The 25,224-nt window shown below is 40.7% G+C and overlaps 1 protein-coding gene across 2 annotated transcripts; it reads left to right on the top strand.

The window, feature by feature from the left end:
* The first annotated feature begins 568 nt into the window (after positions 1 to 568).
* pdgfra (platelet-derived growth factor receptor, alpha polypeptide) lies at positions 569 to 25,224 on the top strand. 2 transcript variants are annotated; one of them, XM_036141484.1, is made up of 29 exons: positions 569 to 774; positions 2,889 to 2,964; positions 3,049 to 3,321; positions 3,607 to 3,864; positions 4,753 to 4,889; positions 6,847 to 7,009; positions 7,417 to 7,609; positions 8,062 to 8,177; positions 8,267 to 8,557; positions 8,641 to 8,898; positions 9,008 to 9,132; positions 9,407 to 9,575; positions 9,684 to 9,873; positions 9,986 to 10,101; positions 10,239 to 10,365; positions 10,474 to 10,670; positions 11,753 to 11,847; positions 12,081 to 12,213; positions 12,487 to 12,591; positions 13,808 to 13,918; positions 14,291 to 14,444; positions 16,103 to 16,263; positions 16,565 to 16,680; positions 17,177 to 17,299; positions 17,399 to 17,510; positions 19,596 to 19,695; positions 19,872 to 19,977; positions 21,467 to 21,702; positions 22,787 to 22,934. In XM_036141484.1, exons 2-29 carry the CDS (start codon positions 2,907 to 2,909, stop codon positions 22,932 to 22,934), a joined length of 4,371 nt encoding a protein of 1,456 aa, XP_035997377.1. In that variant the 5' UTR covers positions 569 to 774; positions 2,889 to 2,906. The 2 variants fall into 2 exon arrangements, with proteins under 2 accessions (XP_035997377.1, XP_035997378.1); XM_036141485.1 differs by lacking the exon at positions 569 to 774 and having other exon boundaries at positions 2,907 to 2,964; positions 22,787 to 25,224.

The following is a 25,224-nucleotide window of genomic DNA, read 5'->3' as shown; positions in this document are numbered from 1 at the left end:
GCGGTAAACAGAGGTCCTGTTAGTTTTCTGTGTCAAACAAGCGTAGAAAAGGACTTTTCTGACGGTTTGGACTTTTTCTGTTGATAAAAACTGCACGAAATCAATTAGAGGCGTGAGCAGTCATATGGTGGTGTGTGAGCGCCCTCTGGGAGATCTGCAATCTCGTCTGCAGACATTCTGTATGATGCGCCAGAATCGCGTCTTTTCACTGCAAATCTGTGATGCAAAAAGCAACAAATATGCAGATTTCTTTATCCTAAGACGGTAGACGGTAGTGAACTCGCCTGGTCACAAAACAGAAGATTTGTAGACACTTTCAAAAACAAAGAACCCCGTCAGATACAAGGTTTTAAAAGCACTGTTGACTACGAAGACGTTTCGGATCATTCTTCTTTTTCATCATTTTGCCGTATCACGAAATTCACGTCTTTTCCAAAGCACTCTTATTTTGAAAAGGGTTTCAGCGCGCCGAGGTTAGACTGACAGACAGGGGGTGCCGTTTCCTGAGAGTTATTTACTTTGAGCCAGATGATTACTTTTTTTCGGTCGGGGGGGGAGGACTGTAACATTGAATCAGTTACAGGTCGCTGTAGCTGGAGTGCAGTTTTGAAGGCGGCCGTGGATGCGGACGGAAGGGGCGCACATATGCTCTCACAGCGCAGGATCTCTGAGGATTATAGGCGCTGTAAAGGACCCTCGCTGTGCCTTTTGGAGGGACCAATTCACTGTGGATTTACTGACAAGAAAGGAATAAAAAGAGGGGATTAGGAAAAGGTAATTGTAAGGTCGATTAAACATTTGTTTTGAGAACATTCTATAAAAAAAACCTAACCTATTTTACTTACATTAATAAAACATTCAGAATGCATGGTACAATTACAGTTAATTGCTGCTGATTTTATTTATGTATTTACTGATTTCTATTTACTGAATAATTAGTCATTACAGCTTGATTTGACAATTTTATTCGTCACTTTGCACGCTGTGCAAAACTTTTGCACAACTTAGTTGCCGTTAGGATTTTATTACAGCTGGGTTTTGCGCCATATGGTCTCCCCCTGGACACCAAGCGACGGAACGTCCCTCACTCTCCCGGATAAAAGCGTTCAATTTCGGCCTCGCAGCTGGAGGTGTCACCTCGAAGACAGAAGGCACAGTCGTGGGATGTCGCTTGGTTTATTGGGGATCACGATGGAATTTTTGCATCACTTCTTTTCTCGTCCGCCGGTGGGATGCGGAGGAATTAAAGTGGAATATGATCGCTTGCAGTTAAGTGGAAAAGAGGACGCTGGATTTCATTCAGAGTCAGAAAGGAAAAAAAGGCCAAGTGCCGCTTTTTTTTTTTTGGGGGGGGGGGGGGGGGGCGCATTTTTCTTTTACCACCTACCCTGCTGCGAGACCAAACGGGTCTTTTCGTCGGATCTTTACATGTTCTTGGACTAAAAAAAAAAAAACCTCCAAAAGCCAATCTTTTTAAAGAGGACTGTATCAATTACCTAATAATTGTTGTGTTGGATTTTTTTTTCTCTTTTTCACTCTAAAATGACCTGTTGCACGGCATACCTTCAGCAGACGGTGCTTTTTATATGTGCAAACCTTCTGAGTCGCTTGGTGTGAGGTAGAGGAGAATAAATACAGAGAGGGACATGCACGGAGCTTCGCTGCCTCTACAGACTGTTTTAAGCGCAATTTCTAAAGGTTCTTCACCAAACTGCGGCCAAATATGAAAACGACATTATCAATTAAACTTTTTTTTTTCAGCCAAGGCGTGTCCATAAAAATCTTACAGTGCATTAGGCACTTTGTCGGTTGGATTTCCACGCAAATATGTCATTTTGCGCAGAGTGGATGTCCTAATTATAGAGTTTACGAAGCCACGCTGCAATGGATTATTCAGGCTGCTTCAACTGAGCAAGAGCGGACAACCGCAGGAAACATCAAGAGGAAAAAGAGTTTTCCTTTTCTTCTTTTTCTTTTTTTAAGACACCGAGAAGACAAGATGCCCATGAAAACAAAACTGGGAGAATCAAACATAATTAACCTAATTAATGAGGGGGGAGCTGGCATAAATAATATTTTAGTGAACGATTTTTGTCGTATTAAAGTCTGGGCTCCCATCAAGACATTGATCCAGACTGTCATGGTAAACACACTGATATGAAAATAATTGTTTCCAGAGCATAGTCTCATTACAACATGTATAGTCTTGTTAGAAAAAAGAAGAATACATTTTGTCTTAATTGGCATCCTCGATGTTAGGCATTGGAGCAGAATTTTTGCGTTTGTGTTAATGTGTAAGCCGAAGTGAAAAAAAGTGGCGCTTTTCAACGAAGGCAAAAAACAATCAGAGGCGAGGCGATTTGCTCGGAGTCGGCTCTAAAGTGTGGACTATGTCGCCCTCTGCTGGCCGCGGTAGGGAAGCGCCGTTCTGTGGACCAAATGTGGACTCTTGAGCTGTTATAGTCTGTTAATGAATACATAATTTAATAAATAAGGCGGCCATCTTCTACCAGTTTATGTTCAGTGGCTAAAATTAAGTTGTTCCTGTGGTTTCCAAAGCTGGGGTCAGGGCACAATTTAGCAAATGTGGGGTCTCTAACTTCTCTTTAGAAATCAAAAATGACAATAACGCATTTTGTCTTATTAATATACCTTTGTTAATATGACTTTCTTGTGATGTGTATGTTGCTGATAATCATGGTCTCTTTCTTAGTTGGTTTGTGGGTCAGACGCAGAAATGTTAATAAACTTCTATTTCTTATCTATAGTTCTCATAAGTTCATATGTCGAATCTATTGATTTGTTGTCAAAAATCTAGTATCAATGTGCAGATAAAAATGAGTCATGGTAATTGATAACAAAAATAGTCACTATTCTTCTCTTCACAGAGCTGATCGTCCATAGTCATGGATGGCGTGAAGACAAACCTGGTCTGGGGTGTTATCTTTGTGCTGATGGTTTCAGGTAAACATCTATTTAAGATATACTGTGATCCTCTAACGTTATTTTTATTTAAAAATTTCTAACATTCACCTAACTGTCCCTCAGTTTCGCCTGGATTATTCTCACCAACCATATGGCCTGGGGAGGATGACCTCAAACTGGAGCCCAACTCCCTCATCAACATCAGCTGCACAGGGGAATCAGAAGTAGTTTGGGAAGAACCACTGCCTGATGATGCCATAGTTATTTCAGATGGTTTCACCTCGACTCTCCTAATTTACAACGCATCCATTAAGCACACTCGCTATTACGACTGCAGACATAAAAACAAGGAGGACCAGCTGAGCGATATACAGGGAATCTATATCTTTGTCAAAGGTGAATAGAAAATTATGCCACAATACATAGCAGGGGGGGAGGGGTGTCCTCAATCAATACATAAAATAAATAAAAATTCAATATGTCACTGCTCAGATTACATCAAATAAAGGCATAAGTGTATGTTAATATGATTGAACGCTAATTTATAAAAAAAAAAATTGCCATGAAAACTAAGCTTTTGTAAATAACAATACATCTAGTTTTGTTGTGAGTATATTATAAAAAGGTCAATGGTTAAGGTGACATGAAGCATTGAAAAATCTTCTCTCTGCCCGTTTCTAGATCCCGACCTTCTATTTGTCCCAGAGGAACCAGAAAACCTGGTTGTTCCCTATGAGCAAGAGGTGGTCATCCCGTGCCGTGTGACAGAGCTGAACCATGCCGTGGAGCTGTTCAGAGTCCCCGCCAGAGAGAAGCTCCACAGGTTATACGACCCCAAGATGGGCTTCATGGGAGCGCTCTCTCCTGGCCAGTATATATGCGAGGCCTCATTTAATGGCAAGACTTTTCTAAGTGACATCTACACCGTAAAAAGTTCAGGTAAGTCAGGACAAAATCTGACAGTCTGTCATAGTATTTCCTATAAATGTAATATTACTTGTTTGATTGTTCCACAAAATCCCTCAATCTCACTTAGATATCGTTTGTCATCGATAAACAACATTGCATGGTGAAGTTTTCTTTTTGTTTTGCAAATATGTTCTAAATTGTAATTTAATCAAGATAAAATGCATTCAAAAGCAATCCTCGACCTGCACGGGTCTCTTATGACATCTCAAAGTGCAACTGAGCAGAGTTTATTTTAATTATGTCCATTTGAGTTTTGTTTTTGTTATTTTGGCCCTCTTGTTAATATGTTTTAATCAAATCCCTCCTTCAAAGAAACGTACTTGCCTTCTAAATGGCTGCAGTAAAACCCTAAGGTCTGGCTTGTGTGTTCAAACAGGATTATAAACAGATTGGTGCCAGTTAGTGTCCTGACGACTATCTTTTTCGCTGTGGCTATTTTGCTTTATGGATGTTCTTGAATTCTCGACTAACTTCCAAATCTACGTGGGAATCTGTCAAAATTGCTCGTCTGCCGTATTTTTTTATTAACGTCAGCTGATCAGCTTGATTCTTGTGCATCCTGTGATTTCTTTGATTCAGAGTTAGCAATTTTGTCCGTAGTGAGCTTTTTTAGAACAAAAAAAAAAATTATTTTAGAGAAATCCACATTTCTTCACACAGCTATGATTTTATTACTTGTGTACATTTGTTATAATAAGTACAAGACTACTTTATCTTTCAAAGTGGAGAGGTTGATTTTTAGGATACTTTAGTGAAATGATAAGGGTCAAAGAGTGGCAAGAACACTTGTTTTATAGAATAGCTGCGGTGTGATCTCACAGCGTTGCTTTACGTCACTTATGGTTGTCCCTCCTGCAGAACCCGAGGAGAACGACTTTGAGGTGGACGTCGTAGCAAGTGAAGAGAAGATGAGAGTCGGGCAGCCCTTGAACATCTCCTGCATCAGACCCCTTGGGCAATCATATCACCAGCAGTGGATCTATCTGAAAAAACAGGCAAGGAGCAGTTTTTTTCTCCCCTTATTTATATTCCCATTACCGCTTATTGTTTTTTTCATGAGGCTATCCAGAATTCGTTTAGGTCCAATTTGTTTCAGTGTCCAATCATGTTTTCATGCCATTGTTATATTAACCATGTACAACCATGGACGTATTTAGGACCCAGACCTTTAGTTTGCTGTTGTAATTGAGCTCACCTCTTAATGGTAGCAAAGTATTTTTTAGGAAATATGGTGTTGATTGGAATAACGTCCGTGAAAAAGCTCTCCCTGGCAGTTATCCCCATGTCAAAGAGTCTGACAGGAAGGTTAAAGGTTCATGACCCAAGGGTTAAGGAAAGGAGGGAGCTCAAAGGACTAAATAAAAGGATGGCAAGTCCTTTGAACCTGCTGACCGTGGGACCTGTAGGGTATGGATACTGTCTCTGCATGACAGCCAGCTAAACATCTGGGGGTTTTAAGGCTTCAGTTTTAAGAGTCTGGGACAGCACACACACAGAGCCTCGCAAAAGTATTCCCACCCTATTAGCCTTTTCACGTTTAGTAACGTTAAAACCATAACCTTCAGCGTATTTTAGTGAGGATGTATCTGATACAACAGCTTAATGATGAATTTAGGAAAATAATTGACAAAAAATATCTGAAATGTGTCGTGTGCATTTGTGTTCAGCTCCCCTGAGTCGGTACTTTGTAGAACCACCTTTCTCTGCAGTCGCTACGTGACTGCCAACTTCACTCGTCTGCAGCCACTTTTTTCGTAGCAAAATAGCTCAAACTCGGTCATCTTGCATGGAGAGCTTCTCTGAACAGCAATTTTCAAGTCTTACCACAGATACTAAGTTGGACTTGGGCCTGTTGGGTAATTGTAACACAGGCTGCATCCACTTTGATCAGAACCATTCCAGAGTAGCTGTAGTTTCTTTGCTGCATTCCCCTCCATCCATCATTCCCGAGGGACTTCCCTGTCCCTGTTATAGAAAAGCACCCAAAGGGTAATATGCAGCCAGTGTTATGTTTGACGGTGAGGATGGTGTGTTTAGGCTGAGGCGTAGCATTCGTTTTTTGCCTCACAGCATTTTGCATCTCAACCAGAATATTCCGTTTTGGTCTCATCTGACCAGTGCATTCCTCCGTATGTTCACTTTATTTCCTACATGCTTTGTGGCACACCACAAATGGGACTTCTTATGGTATTCCTTAACAACAGCATTCTTCTTCCCACCAGGTTTTTGGAGTGCATGACTAATAGCTGTACTGTCAACAGATTTTCCCACCTGAGATGTAGATGTTTGCAGCTTGCATAACAGCTCTAGAGCTACCATAGCTGCATCTTTGATCAGTTTATGTCTTGGTGGGTTTGAAGTTGTACTATATTCTTTCCACTTTAGGATGATAGATGGAACAGAGCTATGTGAGATATTAAAGGCTTTGGAGATTGTTTTATACCTTAACCCTGCTTTAAACTCCAGAGCTTTCTCTGTCTGCTGTCCTCCTTGGTCTTCATGATGCTGTTTTTTCACTAATGTACTAAAACAAACCTCTGCGGCCTTGCGGTTGTAATGTCTCAAAATCGGAACTATTAATTAGACGTATGAATACCTCTGCTAGCCACTGTACAATTTATGTTTTTGCTGTTTAACGTCATAAATCAGTGCAGCACATTATTCTATATCTGTGAGGGATTCTTTTAAGGTCTTTTTCCAGAGTAGGTGAGGTAGGGATACAGGAGGCCTGACTCCTGGTTCTGATCTCAGGTGCAATTGCAGGATTTTAAAAGGCTCTGTGATCCTGATTTATCTCCCCAGGCACCACCACTGTTTTAGTCATTAGCCCTGCACAGTATCTGTCAGACGGATAAGCCGCACAAAGCTTAAACAACCAAACACATGTTTTAAATCAAATGCTGATTTTCTTGTGATTATGAATTAATCCTATTCTATATTTCTTTCTCATAGGCTGTAAATGCGATTGAGACGAAGCAAAGTCTTCCCGACAGGGTCATCCACACTCTTCAAATTCCACAAGCCACCGCTCAGGACAGCGGCCGCTACGAGTGCTCGGTCACGCACGAGGCCAGTGGAAAGACCAGAGCGAGCAGCGTGGCTGTAACTGTGTTTGGTAAGTTTCCCGGTCCGAAACAATCCCCAAATATTTTGAACAGGTTATAACGGCGTGTGCTCAAAGTGATGGCTCACGGTCGATAATAAGCAGTCGATATCCTCATCTTCACTCAGGTGTTCACATGTGTGCGCGTGCTGCGTTTAGGTGTGTGTGGAGCTATTTTTTCTTCTATGCAACATTAAAGCTCGAGCTCTGTTTTTGACATAAGCCAGCATATTTTATGGGATGGCTTCAACAGATGTGTGTCAGGCCTTCGTTTCACCTCAGTCCTCGCCATAAGTCTGTCTCGTTTGTTCCTCTGACACTATAGGGTTTTTTTTTTCCCACACTGACTCTCTGCCTCTAGACCTTTTTGAATCAATATTCCTAATTATTTGCAACTCCTTCTTTTATTACTATCGCAGACGAAAACTCCTTTGTCACCCTGGACCATAGAGGGATTCTGCAGACAGAGTTTGTCAGCATTTTACAGGAGACGCAGTTCACCATTTATATTAATGCATACCCGGCGCCTAAAGTGTCATGGATGAAAGACGGCCAAGCGCTATCGGAGAACTACTACATTTCCACCAAAACTAGCCACATAGGAGGAAATCGGTGAGTACAAAGTTTCTTTTCCTAATAAAAATAAAATAGGGAGTTATGACTGAAATACATAGAATTATTAATACACCTGTAATTTTTTCACATTATGCCACCACACAGCCATAAACGTCTTTGATCTTAAATGTAATAAACTAAGATGTCCATTAAGTTGGGTGAATGGAATGGGGCCGGTCAATATAGATTTATTCAGTAAAAAAAAAAATTCCTTTCCTTCCATAACTATGGATTATATTATTTTGATTTATCACACAAAATCCCCAATAAATAAATTGGGGGTTGAAGGTTGTGGTTTTAATGTAACATCATGTGAAAAAGCTTGAGGGATATAAATTCTTTGCATGAAGCTGCATACGTTCTCATCTGGGTCCAAGCAAGAGATCAAACTTGCAAATATCATCATTTCATTAAAGTACGTCTTACCAGCTTAAATGTTCTTCACACAGGTATCAGAGCACTGTGACATTCCTGCAGCCTATGGAGAAAGACAGTGGAACCTACACGATCACAGCAATAAGTGGCTCTCACACTGCTCACTTCTCATTTCTCCTCCAAATGACAGGTAGAAAGAACAGATCGGAAAAACAAACACTATAAGTGGTTTAAGATTCATCAATTCTGACAGAAATCCTGATTTGTGTCCTGTTACAGGTTTCGGACTTAATACCAACCCATCCTCCGTCCCCATTCTGCTGCCAGACCAGGATGAGATGGTTGTCACTCTTCACACTCCTTTTACTCTGACATGTCGTGGAGATGCCAAACTGCTGTGGGAGACACCGTACCCCCTTGCGGAGCAGTCGCAGGAGGACCACAGTGGCCTTTTTGTCACCTCCATCACTGTGGATAAAGCGACAGTAATGCACACTGGTTACTACACTTGCTACTATAGTGGCATCCTCAATGAGGAAAAGTCAAGCAGCATTTACATCTATGTACCAGGTATGGCTCATACATCTATTTGTGTGTTTTGGTATTTGGCTTTTTTCTTTGCTTTGAAAGGTTTTTTTTTCACCCCGACACAGATCCATCCACTCCCTACGTTCCATCTTTTGAGAACCATCTGCTGGCTGACACAAATGAGAATGAGATTCCCTGTAGGGTGTCTGATCCCGAGGCTAAAGTGACACTGGTGAATGTTGACACGAACCAAACTGTACCCAGTGACTATGACAGTAAAAGGGGTGCTTTGGGAATATTTCCTACCGGAACTTATGTCTGCAAGGCCATCATAAATGGAGAGGAGTACATCAGTGAGCAATACATCGTCCATGATTCAATAGGTGTGTGTTTTGGGGTTTTTGACGGTGAATTTTACCTATTGTCACCAACTGTGATCAGGCTTTCTGGTACACTGCAATGCTTTTAGCTGTATTCATTGCCCTATTTCAGAGATCTTACAAGTTGAGCTGTCTGCCAAAAGAACTGCTCTGCTGGTTGGTGACACAATAACTGTCAAATGCCTTGCTCAAGGACCTTACCTATTGGAAGACAACTGGAAATACCCTGGCAAACCGGTAAGCCCACAAGTCAACCTGTAAAGCCCAATGATTTTTCCTGCTAGCGGTGGTCAGCAGGAAAAATCACCTACCATAGCTCACCACCATCAGGATGTGAATGTGTACATGAATGAATGCATGACTGACTGTAGTGTAATGTACTTTGGGGTTGTGGGACTTGGTAAAGCGCTACAAGTACAAGCCATTTACCATTTACCATTCCAATCTTTCTCATGTTTTAGTTGTCAGGTAGGACTGACCTAAAGGTATTTGATGACTTGTTGTATAACAGGCTAATCGAGGTACAAAAACTGTACTGGAAAATACGAAAGAAAGAAAGATCCTCTATACCCTGACGATCCCACAAGCCTCAACCAAAGACAGCGGCATCTACTCATGCTCCATTACTGCGGTAGCATCTAGAGACACCCAGACAAAGGAAATAGCTATTCAAGTGTTTGGTAAGAGTCTTTACCTTTTTCAGTTAAAGTAAATATTCTGTTGAGCTACTTTATCAAGCCTTTTTCTGAAGTAGCTATCAGCATCACTGACCAGAACTTTTCCAACAGCGGGAGAGTTTTTGTCCATCAAGCCAGAGTTTAAGGACCATGAATCTGCGGAACTGGATGAGGTCCGGCAGTTCAGTGCTACAATTTCTTCCTTTCCTGATGCCCATGTTACTTGGCTCAAGGATGGCGTCCCACTCACTGATCCAACCGCTGAGATCATCACTACTCTGGACCAAATCAGTGAGACCAGGTTAGTCTCTGTCACTATTAATTTGAAGACAAATTAAGTTTTCACAATTTGTCTGATCGCTCTTTTGAGCATCTGTAGTGAATGTAGTCTCTATTGCTCTTTTGTCATACAGCTACATAAGTAAACTCACCCTGATCCGGGTCAGGGAGGAGGACAGTGGGAACTATACCATGCGAGTGGAGAATGGAAACCAAAGCCATGAAGTCAGCTTAAACCTGGTGGTGAAAGGTCAGGTGGAAGACTTGAACTTACACAATCAATTGGACATTGATGATACCAACATTTAGGCATATTTAAGGTCTGCCTACTTTCCATCTTTACACACACTCATCTACTCAAACCCTGTGTTACTTATGATGTTACAGTGCCTGCAGTCATTTTGGACCTCATGGACCTCCATCACGGTTCAGCCACAGGACAGTCTGCAGTGTGCATCACCAGGGGGCAGCCCACTCCTGTTGTGGAGTGGTTTGTATGCAAAAACATCAAACGGTAAGATCCCCTTTTCATAGTTTTAAAATGACCCTGCAATGTTTTTTTTTTAAATACATACATGTACAGTCAATGCAATTAACATATCCTTGCTTTACTCCCCTCAAGATGTACCAATGACACGTCTTCTTGGGCACCTCTACCAACCAACTCCACAGAAATCACAATGGAATCCCACTTTGATGACGAGAGCAACCTGGAGAGCCAAGTCATGTTTGGTCATCTGGAAAGTACTCTGGCAGTGCGATGCCTTGTCAAGAATGAAATCGGTGCTGATAGCAGGGAGATCAAATTGGTATCCAATGGTAAGAATACACCTATCCAGCCTTGGGTTTAAAGGCTTTTCAATTAATACCTGTTCACATTCAAATCATTCAATTGTGGTCTATATGAAGTGGAACTGTTATGCTTTGGTCTTATTTCATCATCATTGTGGTCCCACAGTCCATCTATTACCCCTGTTCTGAGGTGCATCTGAGAGCAATTAATTTTGGTGCTGTCTCTTTAAATGTAAGGGGGCACTTCACACTCCATCCCCCTTCAAGCTGCAGAGCATTCCACTCCACCCCGTTCAGCCATTTTTGTAGTAAGCTGGGGGACGGTGCAAATAATTGTGTTGGTTTATAAAACCGACAGCAAAAAAAAATTTACTTCTTCAACTTGGACCACAAATCACTGCAAAACACATAGAAATGGCGTATTCACGAAATCCGTAAGCTGCAAGTCCGTGGACCTTGTTCAGCATCTCTGCAGCAAAACTGTGATGTAATTGTTCAAATAATGTAACAGAAAACAAAGAACTCTGATTGGCTTGAAGAACTGGACCCAAACAGAAAATTAAGATAGCTACACTGTACCTGGACAGACTAAATTCCAATTCTCATCAACATACAACAACATGTATAATGGCTAAAAAAAAGTGGGTTTTGCATAATATGTCCCGTTCGAACTTACTTTAGATGTTATTTTCTTTGTAATTGCAATTGAACTTCTAATTAACAGTGTTAAGGCTAGCCAGAGTTGCAACAGCTGGAAGACAATGAGTTTGCGATGAGAAAGCAGATTTTGATATATGGGTAAAGGACAGTTTTTATTGTGAGAGATAATTCAGGTAGATCACAGATGTTTAGACCATTTGGTCCACACAGATGAGCTTTTCACCCCTATCCTCACCCTCTAACTACTCTGCAAGCGTTTGGTCTCCTTGGCTCCTGCATTTTCAAATTAGCCTACCAAGACACCTTTTGAAGGCTAGTTGTCAGGACACACCTCATCTAAAAGGGAAATTTCCCTTGCAACACATTTAGTGTATTTCACTGCAAGCACACACGTGATAAATAGCGTTCAGAATGTAACATGTGCAATCACTGGCTTTCCTTACAAACAGGCCCTCACCCTGAGCTGACGGTAGCTGCTGCTGTGCTGGTGCTCCTGGTCATTGTCATCATCTCACTCATTGTCTTGGTTGTTATCTGGAAGCAGGTACTGTTGGAATCCACAGTTTCACTCCTCGCATGCTGATCCATTCTGTTGCACATTTCCATTTTTTAGACCTTCTTACGAAGCTACAGATCAAACCAAAATGTGCCCATATTTGTGCTGAAGTGATACTTAAATATAGAGTATTTGGTTTTGCAGCGCTGCCTGTTCAAAGACAGCTATATTCTGGGGTTTTCTGTGGATAATTGTGAATTCCTGTGTTCTCTGCTTTCCAGAAGCCACGGTATGAGATCCGCTGGAGGGTGATAGAGTCTGTGAGTCCAGACGGCCATGAGTACATCTATGTGGATCCCATGCAGCTTCCCTACGACTCTAGATGGGAGTTTCCCCGAGACAGACTTGTGCTTGGTGAGCTAAATGAAATGCTTTTATAATGTTCTCGACCCATCTGGTTCCCTGTGGAGTTGTGGCGACTTGTGAATCTCATTCTGCCTTTGAAGTTGGGCTGTGATAAGATAGCTCAGACTAAGTGTGATTCTAATGGCTGGGATTCGGGTTAACCTATAGATCAGGAGGGGGGGGGGGATTTGGCTGCTGGAAGAGTCACTGATGATAAAGCAGATTGTCTGTGTCTCGTTTCACCCTGGATGATTGACCCGTATACCTTCCTGTAATTCTCAGGTCGGATCCTGGGTTCTGGAGCTTTTGGGAAGGTGGTTGAGGGCACCGCCTATGGACTCAGCCGCTCTCAGCCCGTTATGAAGGTGGCAGTGAAAATGCTGAAACGTAAGTTTAAATAAGTTGATTTAAACAACAGCTAAACCAAGGCACTGATTGGTTACCATTAGTCTGCTCTAATGAACAGGATTAGTTTAGTCTCTTTTTCTGCTAGTTCAAATAAATTAGAGGTTTTAAAAGCATGAAGTGAAGCACGTTAACAAAGTCAGCATCAGCATAATTGCCTGCACAATTAACAGTTTAAAACCCATTCTTTGAGACACTGAAGATGAAAAAAAGATCTGCAAATGGCTTCGTTGGCTTTGTTTTAATTAGTGATGATCAAGACGTATGATTGTAAAAGGGAAAGATAATGATATTGTCTACACTTAAACACATGTAATTATACTTTTCTTTGTATTTTATACAATGATGAAGTACAATGTTTACTTATTAGGGATTAGCATTTGTTAAAGATTTAGGAAAAACCATGCATACATCTTTTTTCCATTTCACAATGTTGCACTACTTTGTGTGGATCTAGCACGTACAATCCCAACTAAATACACTAAAGTTTGTGTTAAGGTTTAAATGGAGTGGATACTTTTACAAGAAGCTATAAACAGAAACTTTAAGTCCAGGAGGCTGTTATCTACTCCAGTTATATAGGGTTCTTATAATACACCAGTAATGTAGGTCACGTTGTTTTTTTAAATAATTATAAATGCTTTATTAACGTTCAACATAATGTGGTTTGTTGTAAATAGATTAGATCACATATTTACTGTGATAAACTGGAGCTGATGTTTTACAGCTCTTAACTTTTAATTTTAAAAATCTCAAAATGAAAAAAATTTCCTATTAATCTTGCAATCATTATAATCATCATCATTGAGTTTCTTGCTCTTGTGATCATTTAGAGAACATTTTATTTATTGACAACATGACAGTACTGTCTATTTGCCAAGTGATAAACCAATACTGTTCTTTTATGGAAGATAAAACTTTGAAGCGGTAATATTTTAGTATTTTACTATTTTCTTCTGCATGTTCAAAACAAATTACTGAAAGAAAAACACAGATGTAGACAGAGAAACAGCATCATGAAAAATGAATGGGTACTTCTTAAGCCAGTTGTAAAGCGCAGCAAGAATTTCCTAAACAAACCAAGACAAAACAGTAAGGAAACCTTTCAGAAGAAAGAGATAGGGGATGCATGGGCTGATAACTCATTGGCGCTTCGACTGAGTTGTGTTAACGTCATGGCTGCTGCATCTTCCTCCAGCTACGGCTCGTTCCAGTGAGAAGCAGGCTCTGATGTCTGAACTGAAGATCATGACTCACCTCGGACCCCATCTCAACATTGTAAACCTGCTGGGAGCATGCACCAAGTCAGGTAATAAACGCACACACAAAAACAGCAGATCTGTAGAAATACACTGACTCACAGGCAAAATTTTGCAGCATAATAATAGTTTAGTACAACCATCGTTGTCACTATCATATCATTTCAGTCATCACTTTAAACACAATTTGCCCCTCGTGTGCGTGCATGCACACACAAAAACTCACTCGGGCTTGGCCGCAGGAGACTTTTGCAGCTCTAACGGCCATGACAGCTCTTGGTGGGCGTGCTATTTTAATTGGCTTTTTATGGGAAAGTAGAGGCTTGCTCTCCTGACTGTGCTTTTAGCCTTTATGAGCCCCTGATAAGATTAGCCTGCAGACTGACGCCGGTGCACACTTTTATCTTCTGTGTCGTTCCCAGGCCCTATCTACATTATCACTGAGTACTGCTTCCATGGCGACCTGGTCAACTATCTGCATAAGAACAGAGAGAGCTTCCTCAGCCTGAGTCCAGAGAAAAACAAGAAGGAGCTGGACATCTTTGGGATCAACCCTGCAGACGAGAACAGCAGGAGGTACGGCGTCCAGAGAGCGTTGCCAAGAATCCCTGCATGTGCTTTCTCCCCCCAAATGGTTTTGGGTCAATCCATAAACGTTTTATTTTTGTATTTACAACCACTAGTGTTGGGAAAAGATAAAAAATGACATGTAAAAATGCCCTAAACAGTAACACAATCACTACTTTCTCAGTGGTAAAGGATATTGTCCGGCATCTTCTCATAATCTGATCAAAGCTCGAAGTGATCTCAGCTTTCAGCCTAATGTCATTTCTGCCGAGCTACCTGTTAATTGTATCTGCCCAACCGTTCAGTGAAACATCAGCCTGTCCTCTCCTTTTTTGAGGAGCATCTTGTGCTGATGGATGACTCACAATGACCACACCTCGAAACACCCATAACATGATTTAGTCCTGGCTACGTTAGCTTCTACACCATCTCCCTCTAACCTCAGCCCAAGAAATGAGAGGATGAGTAATTAGACAAATGGATAAAAAAAACGAGAAAACAACTGATTTAACTGACAAACTGATGTGTACTCATTATTAGGTATAGAAACTATTCATGTCCCTTGAACCTTCCTCATTTTGTCACGTTACAACCACAAATATCAATACATTTAGTCTTTTTCGTCTTTCATATAGACAAACACAAAGGAGTAAATAATTTTGAAAAGGATACAACATTTTTCACAGTTGTATTTCAGTGACATTTATATCCTGCATCCATTACTCTGGCACCCCTTAAAATAAATCCAGTTCAACCGGTTGCCTTCAGATGTCCACTTAGTAAATAGAGTCCACTTCTTTATTATTTAATCTCATCAACCACCTGTTCTATGAAAGCCTCAGATGTTTGTTAGAGAAGCAGCATCATGAAAACCAAAGAGCACAGCAGAGAGGTCAGATGAGGTAGTGCAGAAGTATAAAAACAGGGTTAGGTGAACAACATTGTTCAATCCACTCGTCCAAAAATTTAAATATTGTCGCACAACTAACAAGATTTGGTCTTCAGTCTTAACTCACAGCTCAGACAAGGAGAGCATTCACCAGAAAAGTAACTGTGGAGGATCAGCAGACACCTAGAGCTGAAGTAGTAACATCTTTCAAAAGGACATTTCTTAGTTGTGCACTTAAAAAAAATCAAGCTTTTCTAGGAGTGTGTCAGGAAGAAAGACACAAGAAGTCTTGTTGGCATTTTACCGACACCAACGTAGGGAGCACAGCAAACATGTGGATGAAGGAGCACCTGCAAGAAGCTGCCAAAGACTTGATACTGGGGTTGAGGCTCACCTTCCACAAGGACAACAACCCCATTCATACAACCACAGCTGCAATCTGATGGTTTGGATGGAACGGGTTTTATCTGTTAGGATGCTCCAGTCAAAGTCCTGATGTAAATCAAACCAAGTGTCTCTTACAAGACTTATATACTGATGTCCACAGATGCTCTCCCTCCAAAACCTTTTCCTGCCACTTCACAATTAACCATTACTTTGTGTTACATAAAATTCACGTAAAATAACGTTTGTAGCTGTGACATGTCAAAAAGCAAAATAGGTCCGGGGGTGCGAATATATTTGCAAAGCAATAAATGTTCATTTTGTCATTACAGCAATCAGTATTCCTCCAACCTGCCATCTCTAACAAAACGTCTTCTCTTGTCTTTGTTCTCAGTTATGTGATCCTGTCCTTTGAGAGTAAAGGCGACTACATGGATATGAAGCAGGCGGACAGCACTCAGTATGTACCCATGCTGGAAATGAGCACCACCTCCAAGTACTCTGACATCCAGGGCTCTAACTACGACCACCCTCCGTCTCAGAAAGACTCGGGCGGTATGCACTGCAGCTCTTCTCTCTCTCTCTCTCTCTCTCTCCGTCTGTCCTCAGAGTTATTGGCCCTAGCTTGCTTGGCCTTGGTGTTGCATTTGAGTCATTGTTGGTTAAAGGGGTGCACCCTTGTCAGAATTTAGGCCTGGAAGTGGCCTGTAATTACACAGAGAAGATAATTGTAGCACACACATAATAATGCCCAGTTTGTGGCTGCCATTAAAAGCCAGGTCTGGGAAAACTGTGCTATATTTACAACATGTTGTATCCTCATTGTGCGTTTTTTTTTTTTTTTTACCCAAACCAGAATCCGATATGGACAACCTGCTGTCAGATGATGTGAGTGAAGGCCTCACCACCACCGACCTGCTGAGCTTTACTTACCAGGTGGCCAAAGGAATGGAGTTTCTCGCTTCCAAAAACGTAAGCCTCAAGAAGTCAAATACGCTGCCAATCGTCGCATTCCCCCGATTTCCTAGGCTATAATGGCAGGTTGTAGATTTTGTTATGTGCTCTGTAGGATGACCGCTAAGGGTAGTGGGTGGGGACCGAGGAAAGCACTTGCTGTATGATAAGCAGCCCCATAAAGGTTGCCGTACCCACTCAGGAGAGAGGCCAGACACTTAATATAGCAGCAGTAACGTTAGAGCTAGAATTACCAGGCCCAGACAAGCTGCAGCCAGAAGCTATTCATCCAACTTCATAGTTATTATCCCTAAATATCCCAGCGGTCATGGCCGTCTCTCCAACTGGCCTGTTTACACAAAGTCGGCGCTTTATAAAGCAAAATGAAACAGTATTAAAAATGAACTCGGCTGAAAATGAAACACAGGAATAGTCTGCGTCTGTGGGAGCAGAATGCGCTGGAAAGAGATGACAGCTACTCCTTCATGCTTCTGATGGACTTCCTTTTTGACAGTGCGTGCATCGGGACCTCGCAGCCAGGAACGTCCTTCTCTCTCAGGGCAAAATTGTTAAGATCTGCGACTTTGGGCTGGCCAGAGACATCATGCATGACAACAACTACGTCTCCAAAGGGAGCGTGAGTGTCTGCTCAGACATTAACTTCTAAGTCATGCAGTGTTTTAATGATACTCCATTTTAACAAAAAAAAAAACACATTGCTTCTCTTTTATAATAGACCTTTTTGCCGGTGAAGTGGATGGCACCAGAAAGCATTTTTGACAACCTCTACACCAGTCTTAGTGATGTTTGGTCATACGGCATTCTCCTCTGGGAGATCTTCACCCTCGGTAAGTTTTTAAAAGACCTCAATTCATAAATAAATGTAATGATAAATGAAAGATGTATAAAAAATAAGTGTGAAAAGGTTGCTACAGCTGGGTTCATACTGAACACCACTGTAGAAATCCTAATCTAGCTCAGTTGTATTTGTCACATGACTCCTAAAAATGACAGGATGCGAGTCTGACTATTTCCATCAAACAAGATTAGCCATTAGACAGTCATTAAACAAAGTGGTTTCACTTTAATGTTCATTAAATAATCATTTTGCCTGCTGTAATAAATAATTTTCTTGGTGTTTTATCAAGTTTGAAATCAGACTTTTTGGTCTTGGAGGCTAAAGCTAAAGGCTAGCTACTGAGGCAAGACTAAAGTGGACTTCAACCACGTTCAAACAAGTCCAATAAAAAAAAAAACCAACAACATTATAGCGGTTTATGCAAAACACTATTATATGAATTTTTAAAACCCTTATTGATCGTGTTTATTAAAAATTAATAAGAGATTGTTCATTTAAATATAGAACATATAATGGATATAGATCTAAGTATCTAGTTTGAAAATGAATTAGGCATAACTCCGACCCTTGGATGTTGGAAAAGTGCATCCAACAGGATCCTCGGTGTGCGTTGGATTTGCATCAATGTGAGTTAGTAGTATTCATGTGCCACCTTAGCTGTGAGGGAGTTTGAGACAAATTTGTGACCATCATCACTTTTTCATTGGGTGTTTATTTACAAAGAAGTTGGTGAATATTCAAAAAGCAGAAGCAGGTGGGAGAAGGTGTGCAGATCCCTTTCTGAAATGGATTGAAAACAGAATATTGGAAGAGTTTCCAGCTTTCCAGTATACAGAGGTGAAATGTTGTAGGAAACAATCAGATAATAGCAGGAAACACAATTTTCTTGACTTTTCAATTTATTTTTACCTTTTGTATCTGAAAGTTGTTTTGATGGGGAAAAGCTCCACATGTTCCTTCCTCAGTAGATAAAAGATTCAGATTCATGAAAGTCAGAAAATAGTTTTGGTGGTGCACAAACGCCATCCAAATAACAATCAGCTCCTGTGTAAATACCTGCCCAACGGAAGCTCAAACACACTTGAAAAGCTAATAAAAAAAACATTTCCCTACACTGCTGTGATGTTTTTGAGTTTATAGTCCTCCATAGATGGTGGGAGTGTTGGCTCCTCTCACACTAGCTGTTACTCTAGGTTCATCCAACTGATTGGATTCATACTAAATAAAACGTCTAGAGATTTATTTACTGCAGATAAGATAATAACTGCTTATATCCTTTAAACAGAACCTTACTTCAAAAAGGTTTACTTTTTAGATAAAAAACAAAAGCTGCTTTTTGATGTAGATTTATTTCCACTTGGATTTATTTGCATTTGTTGGCACACTTAATATTTCATATTATGTTGATGAGGGTGGATTAATACTTCACTCCATCCAATAATTATTACAAATGTAATAATTATTGCCTTGCAATCTGCTCAATGCGCTGTTTGCACCAAGCGGTTCTCGTAGGATCTGCATAAAATACAACACAGAGGCTAGTTTCTACAAGCTACCCCTCAAAATAGCAAAGAGAAGAGAACATGCCATTCAGTTAAAGCAGAAGTATGCTGTTCTTCATAAATCCTGAAATGGTATCAGGAAAGTAATGCTGATCATGTGTGCAGTCAGAGCAATTTTGAAGGAGTTCAGAATAACCTAAACTACAAAGAAAACAACTGCATGAGGACCAAAAATGATTTTGCCAATCTGAACATTGAGAGAGTTTGTCAAGGAAGGCAACAACAAAAAAACGACAAAGCCGACTGATAATCAACTACTGTGATTTTTTTTTTGTATAAGACTATGTTCCTGCCAGAATGTTTATTTTATTTTAATGCATTCTACACGTCTATACCAGCACTATAAAAAACTGTGCATGGTGCTGTATATAATACTCACTGGTGATTTTAATTACGAAGCGCATAGAAAGAAAAAGATCCTTCAGAACAGGAGCTGGTTCTCACTTATAAATGGACTGCCTCTTTGTGTAGCGGGTCAGAAAATGGATGGATTGATGCCTCTTTGTGTACAGGAGGCACACCGTACCCTGGGATGGTGGTGGACTCTAGCTTCTACAACAAGATCAAGAGCGGATACAGGATGTCAAAACCTGAGCACGCTCCACAAGATGTGTACGTGATCACACGTTAGAGCATGCCGCCTTTGTCTAAACCTCCCTGACGTCATGTGATGCCTTGTTATTTCTGATCTCTCGTGTGCAGTGGCTGACACCCATCATGGTGAAATTACAGGGCACAGGATGTGCTGTCTTTTTTTTTTTTTTGGTAACGTTGTGTACTTTTTTCAGGTATGAGATGATGATGAAGTGCTGGAACAGTGAGCCAGAGAAGAGGCCGTCCTTCATGGGCCTGAGTGAAACTATGGCGTCTTTGCTGCCCTCGAGCTACAAGAGGGTGCGTGTCCTCCTTGACCTCTCTTATCTCAGGAGCCTCTGTTTCTGTAACACCTGCTTCTTAAATTTACCACCTCTCATTATTGACCAATATGTTCCCTTCCTCTTAGTTTTTTTTTCCACTCTCGGCACATTTACTGGCCTTGTTGCCAAGCAAAGTACAGATTCAGGATCCTTTTTATCCACTATTAAAGTAGTTTAAAAGCCCTTCCACATCCTCTATAAGAGCCCTGGGAGAGTTTCTGGAGGCCCTCTCCCTCCATCTGTGTAAAAGTGATTAGAGCCTTAATGCTGCAGCTGGATGGTCACAGTGGCTGACCTCAGTCTGGGTAATGACACAGCCTTGGTTCTCGCCTCCACCACCCAGCTTTAATTAGACTTCCACGCCACATATTGTGCGTCAGAACAGCTTTGCCCCTGTCCTATTCCTCGTTTTAATGGCTAGCAGTTCAGGAACAGCTAGTTTTAGTACGCTCACCTTAGATCAGGGGTGTCAAACTCGTTTTGGTTTAGGGGCCGCATTCAGCTTAATCTGATAGCAGGAGGGCCACACGAGTAAAGTCATTGCAAGATTAAATACAACTAATAAAAGTGGACTTTTTGTTGATTTTTATATTAAATGAATTTCACTTTTACACAATATATTATGAATAACCTCAGTGTTTTTAGGAAAAGTATGTGCAATTTCAACAATACTTTTACTCAGTTAAACATTTACTTAAGTGCATAATGCATAAGAACTGATCAGAGTGATTGTACAATGTTGAAAACATTTATTCACATTTTTTGGAACTTGACACTGTTCTGCCTGACAAAATACATCAAACAGATAAAAATTAAGAAATTATTTAAAATCAATTTTCCATATGTTGATTAAAACACAGCGCCCCTCGTGGACAATATAGGAACTGCAGATTTTCAATTAAACGAAGTACTTTTTTTTTTTCAATAATTGTTTTATCATTCTCTTCCTTTTATCTCCTCTTTCTCTCACCTTTTCTTTTGTTCTTCTTGTTCTTCCTTTCCTCTCCTACTTTCCCACTGTAGTGTCCATATCATTTGAGATATTCCCCACATGAATCATAATAAAACTATTCAGATTCATAAATCAAGCGGAGCACTATGGCAAAAGCAGTACTGCTCCACTTTTGAAAGTCAAATCTGATGAGCTCTTTTTGGCATTAAGACAACAATTCCTATTGCCACATTGCCAGACAGGACACTGGATAAAAAAAAAGAAATAATAATAATAATATTATTATTATTTTTCTTAATAATGATAATGCATTTAGCCACAGGGCCGGACTAAATTGTTCGGTGGGCCACACACAAGCCCTTCACACAAAGCTTTATCTTCTGTTGATATATGTTTACACCGCAATGACTGTATTCCATCTGCATTTCTTGTCTGCACCATGAGAAATTTAATATATGTATTCCTTTTAGTTAGCCTGGCTAAAGGCATAATGCTTCTCTCCCCCCCTGTGCAGCACTATGAAAAGGTGAACCGCGAGTTTCTGAAGAGCGACCACCCGGCCGTTACCCGAGTATGCATGGAGTCTGACGCAGACTACGTCGACATTCCATACAAGAACCAGGGCAAGCTAAAGGACAGGGAAAGCGGCTTCGACGAGCAGCGGCTGAGCTCAGACAGCGGCTACATTATCCCACTCCCTGACCTGGACCCTACATCTGATGATGAGTATGGAAAGAGGAACAGACACGGGTATGGAGAGTCACTATTTTATCATTTATCATTAAATATGCTTTAATGAATTCATATCTCTGAAACTACATCCCGTTATTTTGGTCTGGTTCACATGTCAACAAGTGTATAGCTGTGACGTAAGGAAAATTAGGGTTTTCAACATGTTTTATAATGAAAAAAATAAAATAAAATTCAGTCCCTCTGTTCCAATACCTTTAAAAAACTAGAGCATCTAATTGCCTATAAAGGTCACATATTTAGTAAATAGAGTCCAATTAAGTGTCACGCAAATCTCAGACTAGATACAGCAGTTCTTGGAAGACCTTGGAGATAAGTCAGAGAACATTAGTGAACAAACAGCCTCATAAAGACTGAGGAAACACAGCAGGTCAGGAAGAAGGATGTGGAGAAGTTTAAAGATCATATCCCAGCATTTAATCATTTCCCAGGGCACCTTTTAATCCATCATTTGAAAATGTAAAGAGAATGGCAAACTGCAGATCTAACGAGAGATGGCCATCCACCTAATCTGAAAGCCACAGCAAGGAGAGCATTGATCAAATAAAACATCCGTTCAACAGGAAATAGGACTTTCCACAAATACTGTCTTTATGGAAAAGTGGCCATAGGAAGGTCATTATTTCCTGTTACTGTGGTTACAGTTGTTTTTTTTTATTTTCAAGTAATCAATAAAGGAATAAGAACATCTGACATGAAAATGTTAAAAACAGTTTTCTTTTGTTTACGTAATAAGGCGTTTGAGTTATTATGTGTTATGTGTGGACATTATGTTGTGTGGCTCTTTGGAATGCTTCTGGTTTTTATTCTGGCTCTTAATGCTGAACTGGCTGCCCACCCCTGGTTCAGATCAATGCACAATTCATGTGTTAAAATGGTCTTGTCAAAGTCCAGACCAAAATCCAATCAATACTTTGTGGCAGGAGTTGAAAAATGACCGCAGGCTTTCCAGCCAATCTGGCTGAGCCTGACTTGGCTCGGAAAGAAGAATGCCCAAACATTTGCTGAAATATACTGAGTTTTGTGGTAGTAATGTAAAAAATACAAAGTTATTGATGATGTGTTATTTTTTTTCCTCGTGTAGCTCTCAAACATCGGAGGAGAGCGCCATCGAGACTGGCTCAAGCAGCTCCACTTATGCGAAACGTGAGGGGGAGACGCTGGAGGACATCACGCTGCTGGACGAGATGTGTCTGGACTGTAGTGACCTGGTGGAGGACAGCTTTCTGTGACAGCTGCCCAGCCTCAGCAGGAATGGCACAGGGCAGAGAGCATGGGACACTAGAGTGAGACCTGTAAATCAGCCAAAGACTCTGGCCATGCCACTCCTTCTGCAAGGACAGAACAAAAACCACTTCCCAGTCTCGGTGAGTCCAAGACCAAGGTACGCCCTTCACGTCTCCCTGGACAAAGACCCTTTTTCGGGTCGGAGATGTGGACGAGCATTAATGAAAACGAGACTGAAGGAAAGGATTCCAAAAGGGAGCGAGCCTTTGTGTTGGACCTATCCAGATCAAACAGATTCGAAAACACACCTTCAATTTGAAAAGCTTTATTGTGTCGGGCATTCTTTTACCTGCAGTCTGCATAAGCAAGAGAGAACAAGTCAAACACGTCGGTCAGAAACTCCACACGTCTCCTGCACCATACCACTACAAATGCACTATTATTACTATATGATTCCAATACCAGGAACTGTATTACGAGGAAGTAGGACCTGTTATAATGGAAGCACCTGATGCTGGCACAATCAGTAGCAATACTTTGACTCTAAGCACAACATTTGGACTGAGTGCGTCTTTTTCTCTGTGACTATATAATGTTCTCAAGTAGCTGAGTACGTGCAGTAGTTCAAATTTATTTTTTTACGTCATCGATATAAGAACATGTATTATTGTGAAACCAATTGTTAGTAACAGATCATAGCTGTCTGAGTGGGTGTGAGAAGAGCTTCGGAGTTGCATTAGTCTTCGTGTTGCGTCTCCAATTTTACCCCAAACGATTAAAGATCCTCAGCTTTATTCCAGACCTAGCTCATATTTGACATGTGGGCCTTTTCCATATGAAGTATGATTGTAATGTAAATAGCTCCAGAGTTGTTTTATAAGAGGGTTTACTAGGGTAAAACTCAAGTATTATATGTGAGTACAAAATAAGCTTCCGCATCCGTATCTACTCCTGGGACGACACTGCTTTTTAGAAATACGTCTGTTACGGTGAAGGTCCAAAGAACAACATGGGAACGTGAAAATTTACTTTTTTTTGGATTAGAACAAGGCATGGGCCGGTTTGAGATTCATGGTATGGGCCAGTTAGAAACATTACGAAATGGATAAGATGATCTAATTGGATTTTTTTTAAAAACAGAAAGGCAACAACTCTTCATACTGCCGCTAAAAATGTTACAACATATTGGTAATTTCAGTTATGATGATTTAATTTACCACATGTATATGTGGTCATTTTGATACATAGACATTTGCAAAAATATGATGCTAAATTTTGTAATAATACATAAGAGCTTGTTGCACAGAACAGCTGTTTTCGTTGTTCTTGCATTTTGCTCTTTTTAGGCTATGTTTAAAAAGAGTGATGGATGGAACTACTTTTTTTGAAAAAGCATTTTTTATTTATTTATTTTGTCTTTTTTTGTGAGTTGGAGAAAATGTATTAGCCTTTCTTCTGCTTGATGACCGGCAGTGGGCAGCGGTGGGTTGGGTAGGAGCAGTGAAGCATTAATCAATGCACCATACGGCTGAGGGACATTTTGATCAAATCAGTTGCTCCTACCAACTGGAAGGACTCTTTAAGTTGTAGGAATTGTATGATGGGACGGTTTAGCCTTGATATGGGCAACCAGCCCATGCCTTGTTTCAACATGGCTAGGAAAAAAACAAAGTTTGTTTGTGTGGATGGAGTGAAGTATCAGTGGAAGACCTAGCACCTACATCCGTGGGAGCTATAAAATAAAATGGATCAAAGTCAAAGGAGCATCTGAACGACCGTATATAACGACCAAAGACCTTTCATCATGTTTCATGTTGTGTTTCACTTGTCTCATCATTTAGATCTCCAGCAGCTTCTGGCCATAATGGGGCATTACTATTGAATTCATTACTATTTTCACGCGGATGTACTGTGGTCCACCTGTAACGTATTAAACCCAAGTGTTGCCCCACTGTCGTCTTCTCGCTTTAGCAGCAGTGCCCCCGCCTCCTCTTACTGACTGTGATATTAACTACAATCATTGTTGCACTTTGCTTTTTTTTTCTCCCATTTGTCTTACGTGTTTGCAGATGAATATCCGGGTGGAGCCTAAAATACTGTATTCTTCCTTGTCCTCAGATGTATAAAGCAGTGTGGATGTGAGTGGTTATGAGTGATGTGTTGATGATGGTACTCTATCTGTAGTCAAAGATAATCACACCCAATACGATGTTTTAGTACTATGTTTCATTATTTGACATCATGTACATTCAGATGATTTATATTTCAATAAATGATTTATAATGTAAACATTTA

Source organism: Fundulus heteroclitus, chromosome 9 (genome assembly GCF_011125445.2).
Source record: "Fundulus heteroclitus isolate FHET01 chromosome 9, MU-UCD_Fhet_4.1, whole genome shotgun sequence".
Taxonomy (NCBI): domain Eukaryota; kingdom Metazoa; phylum Chordata; class Actinopteri; order Cyprinodontiformes; family Fundulidae; genus Fundulus; species Fundulus heteroclitus.
The sequence above is the reverse complement of the archived record's forward strand: the minus strand, read 5'-3'. Positions and strand labels throughout refer to the sequence as shown.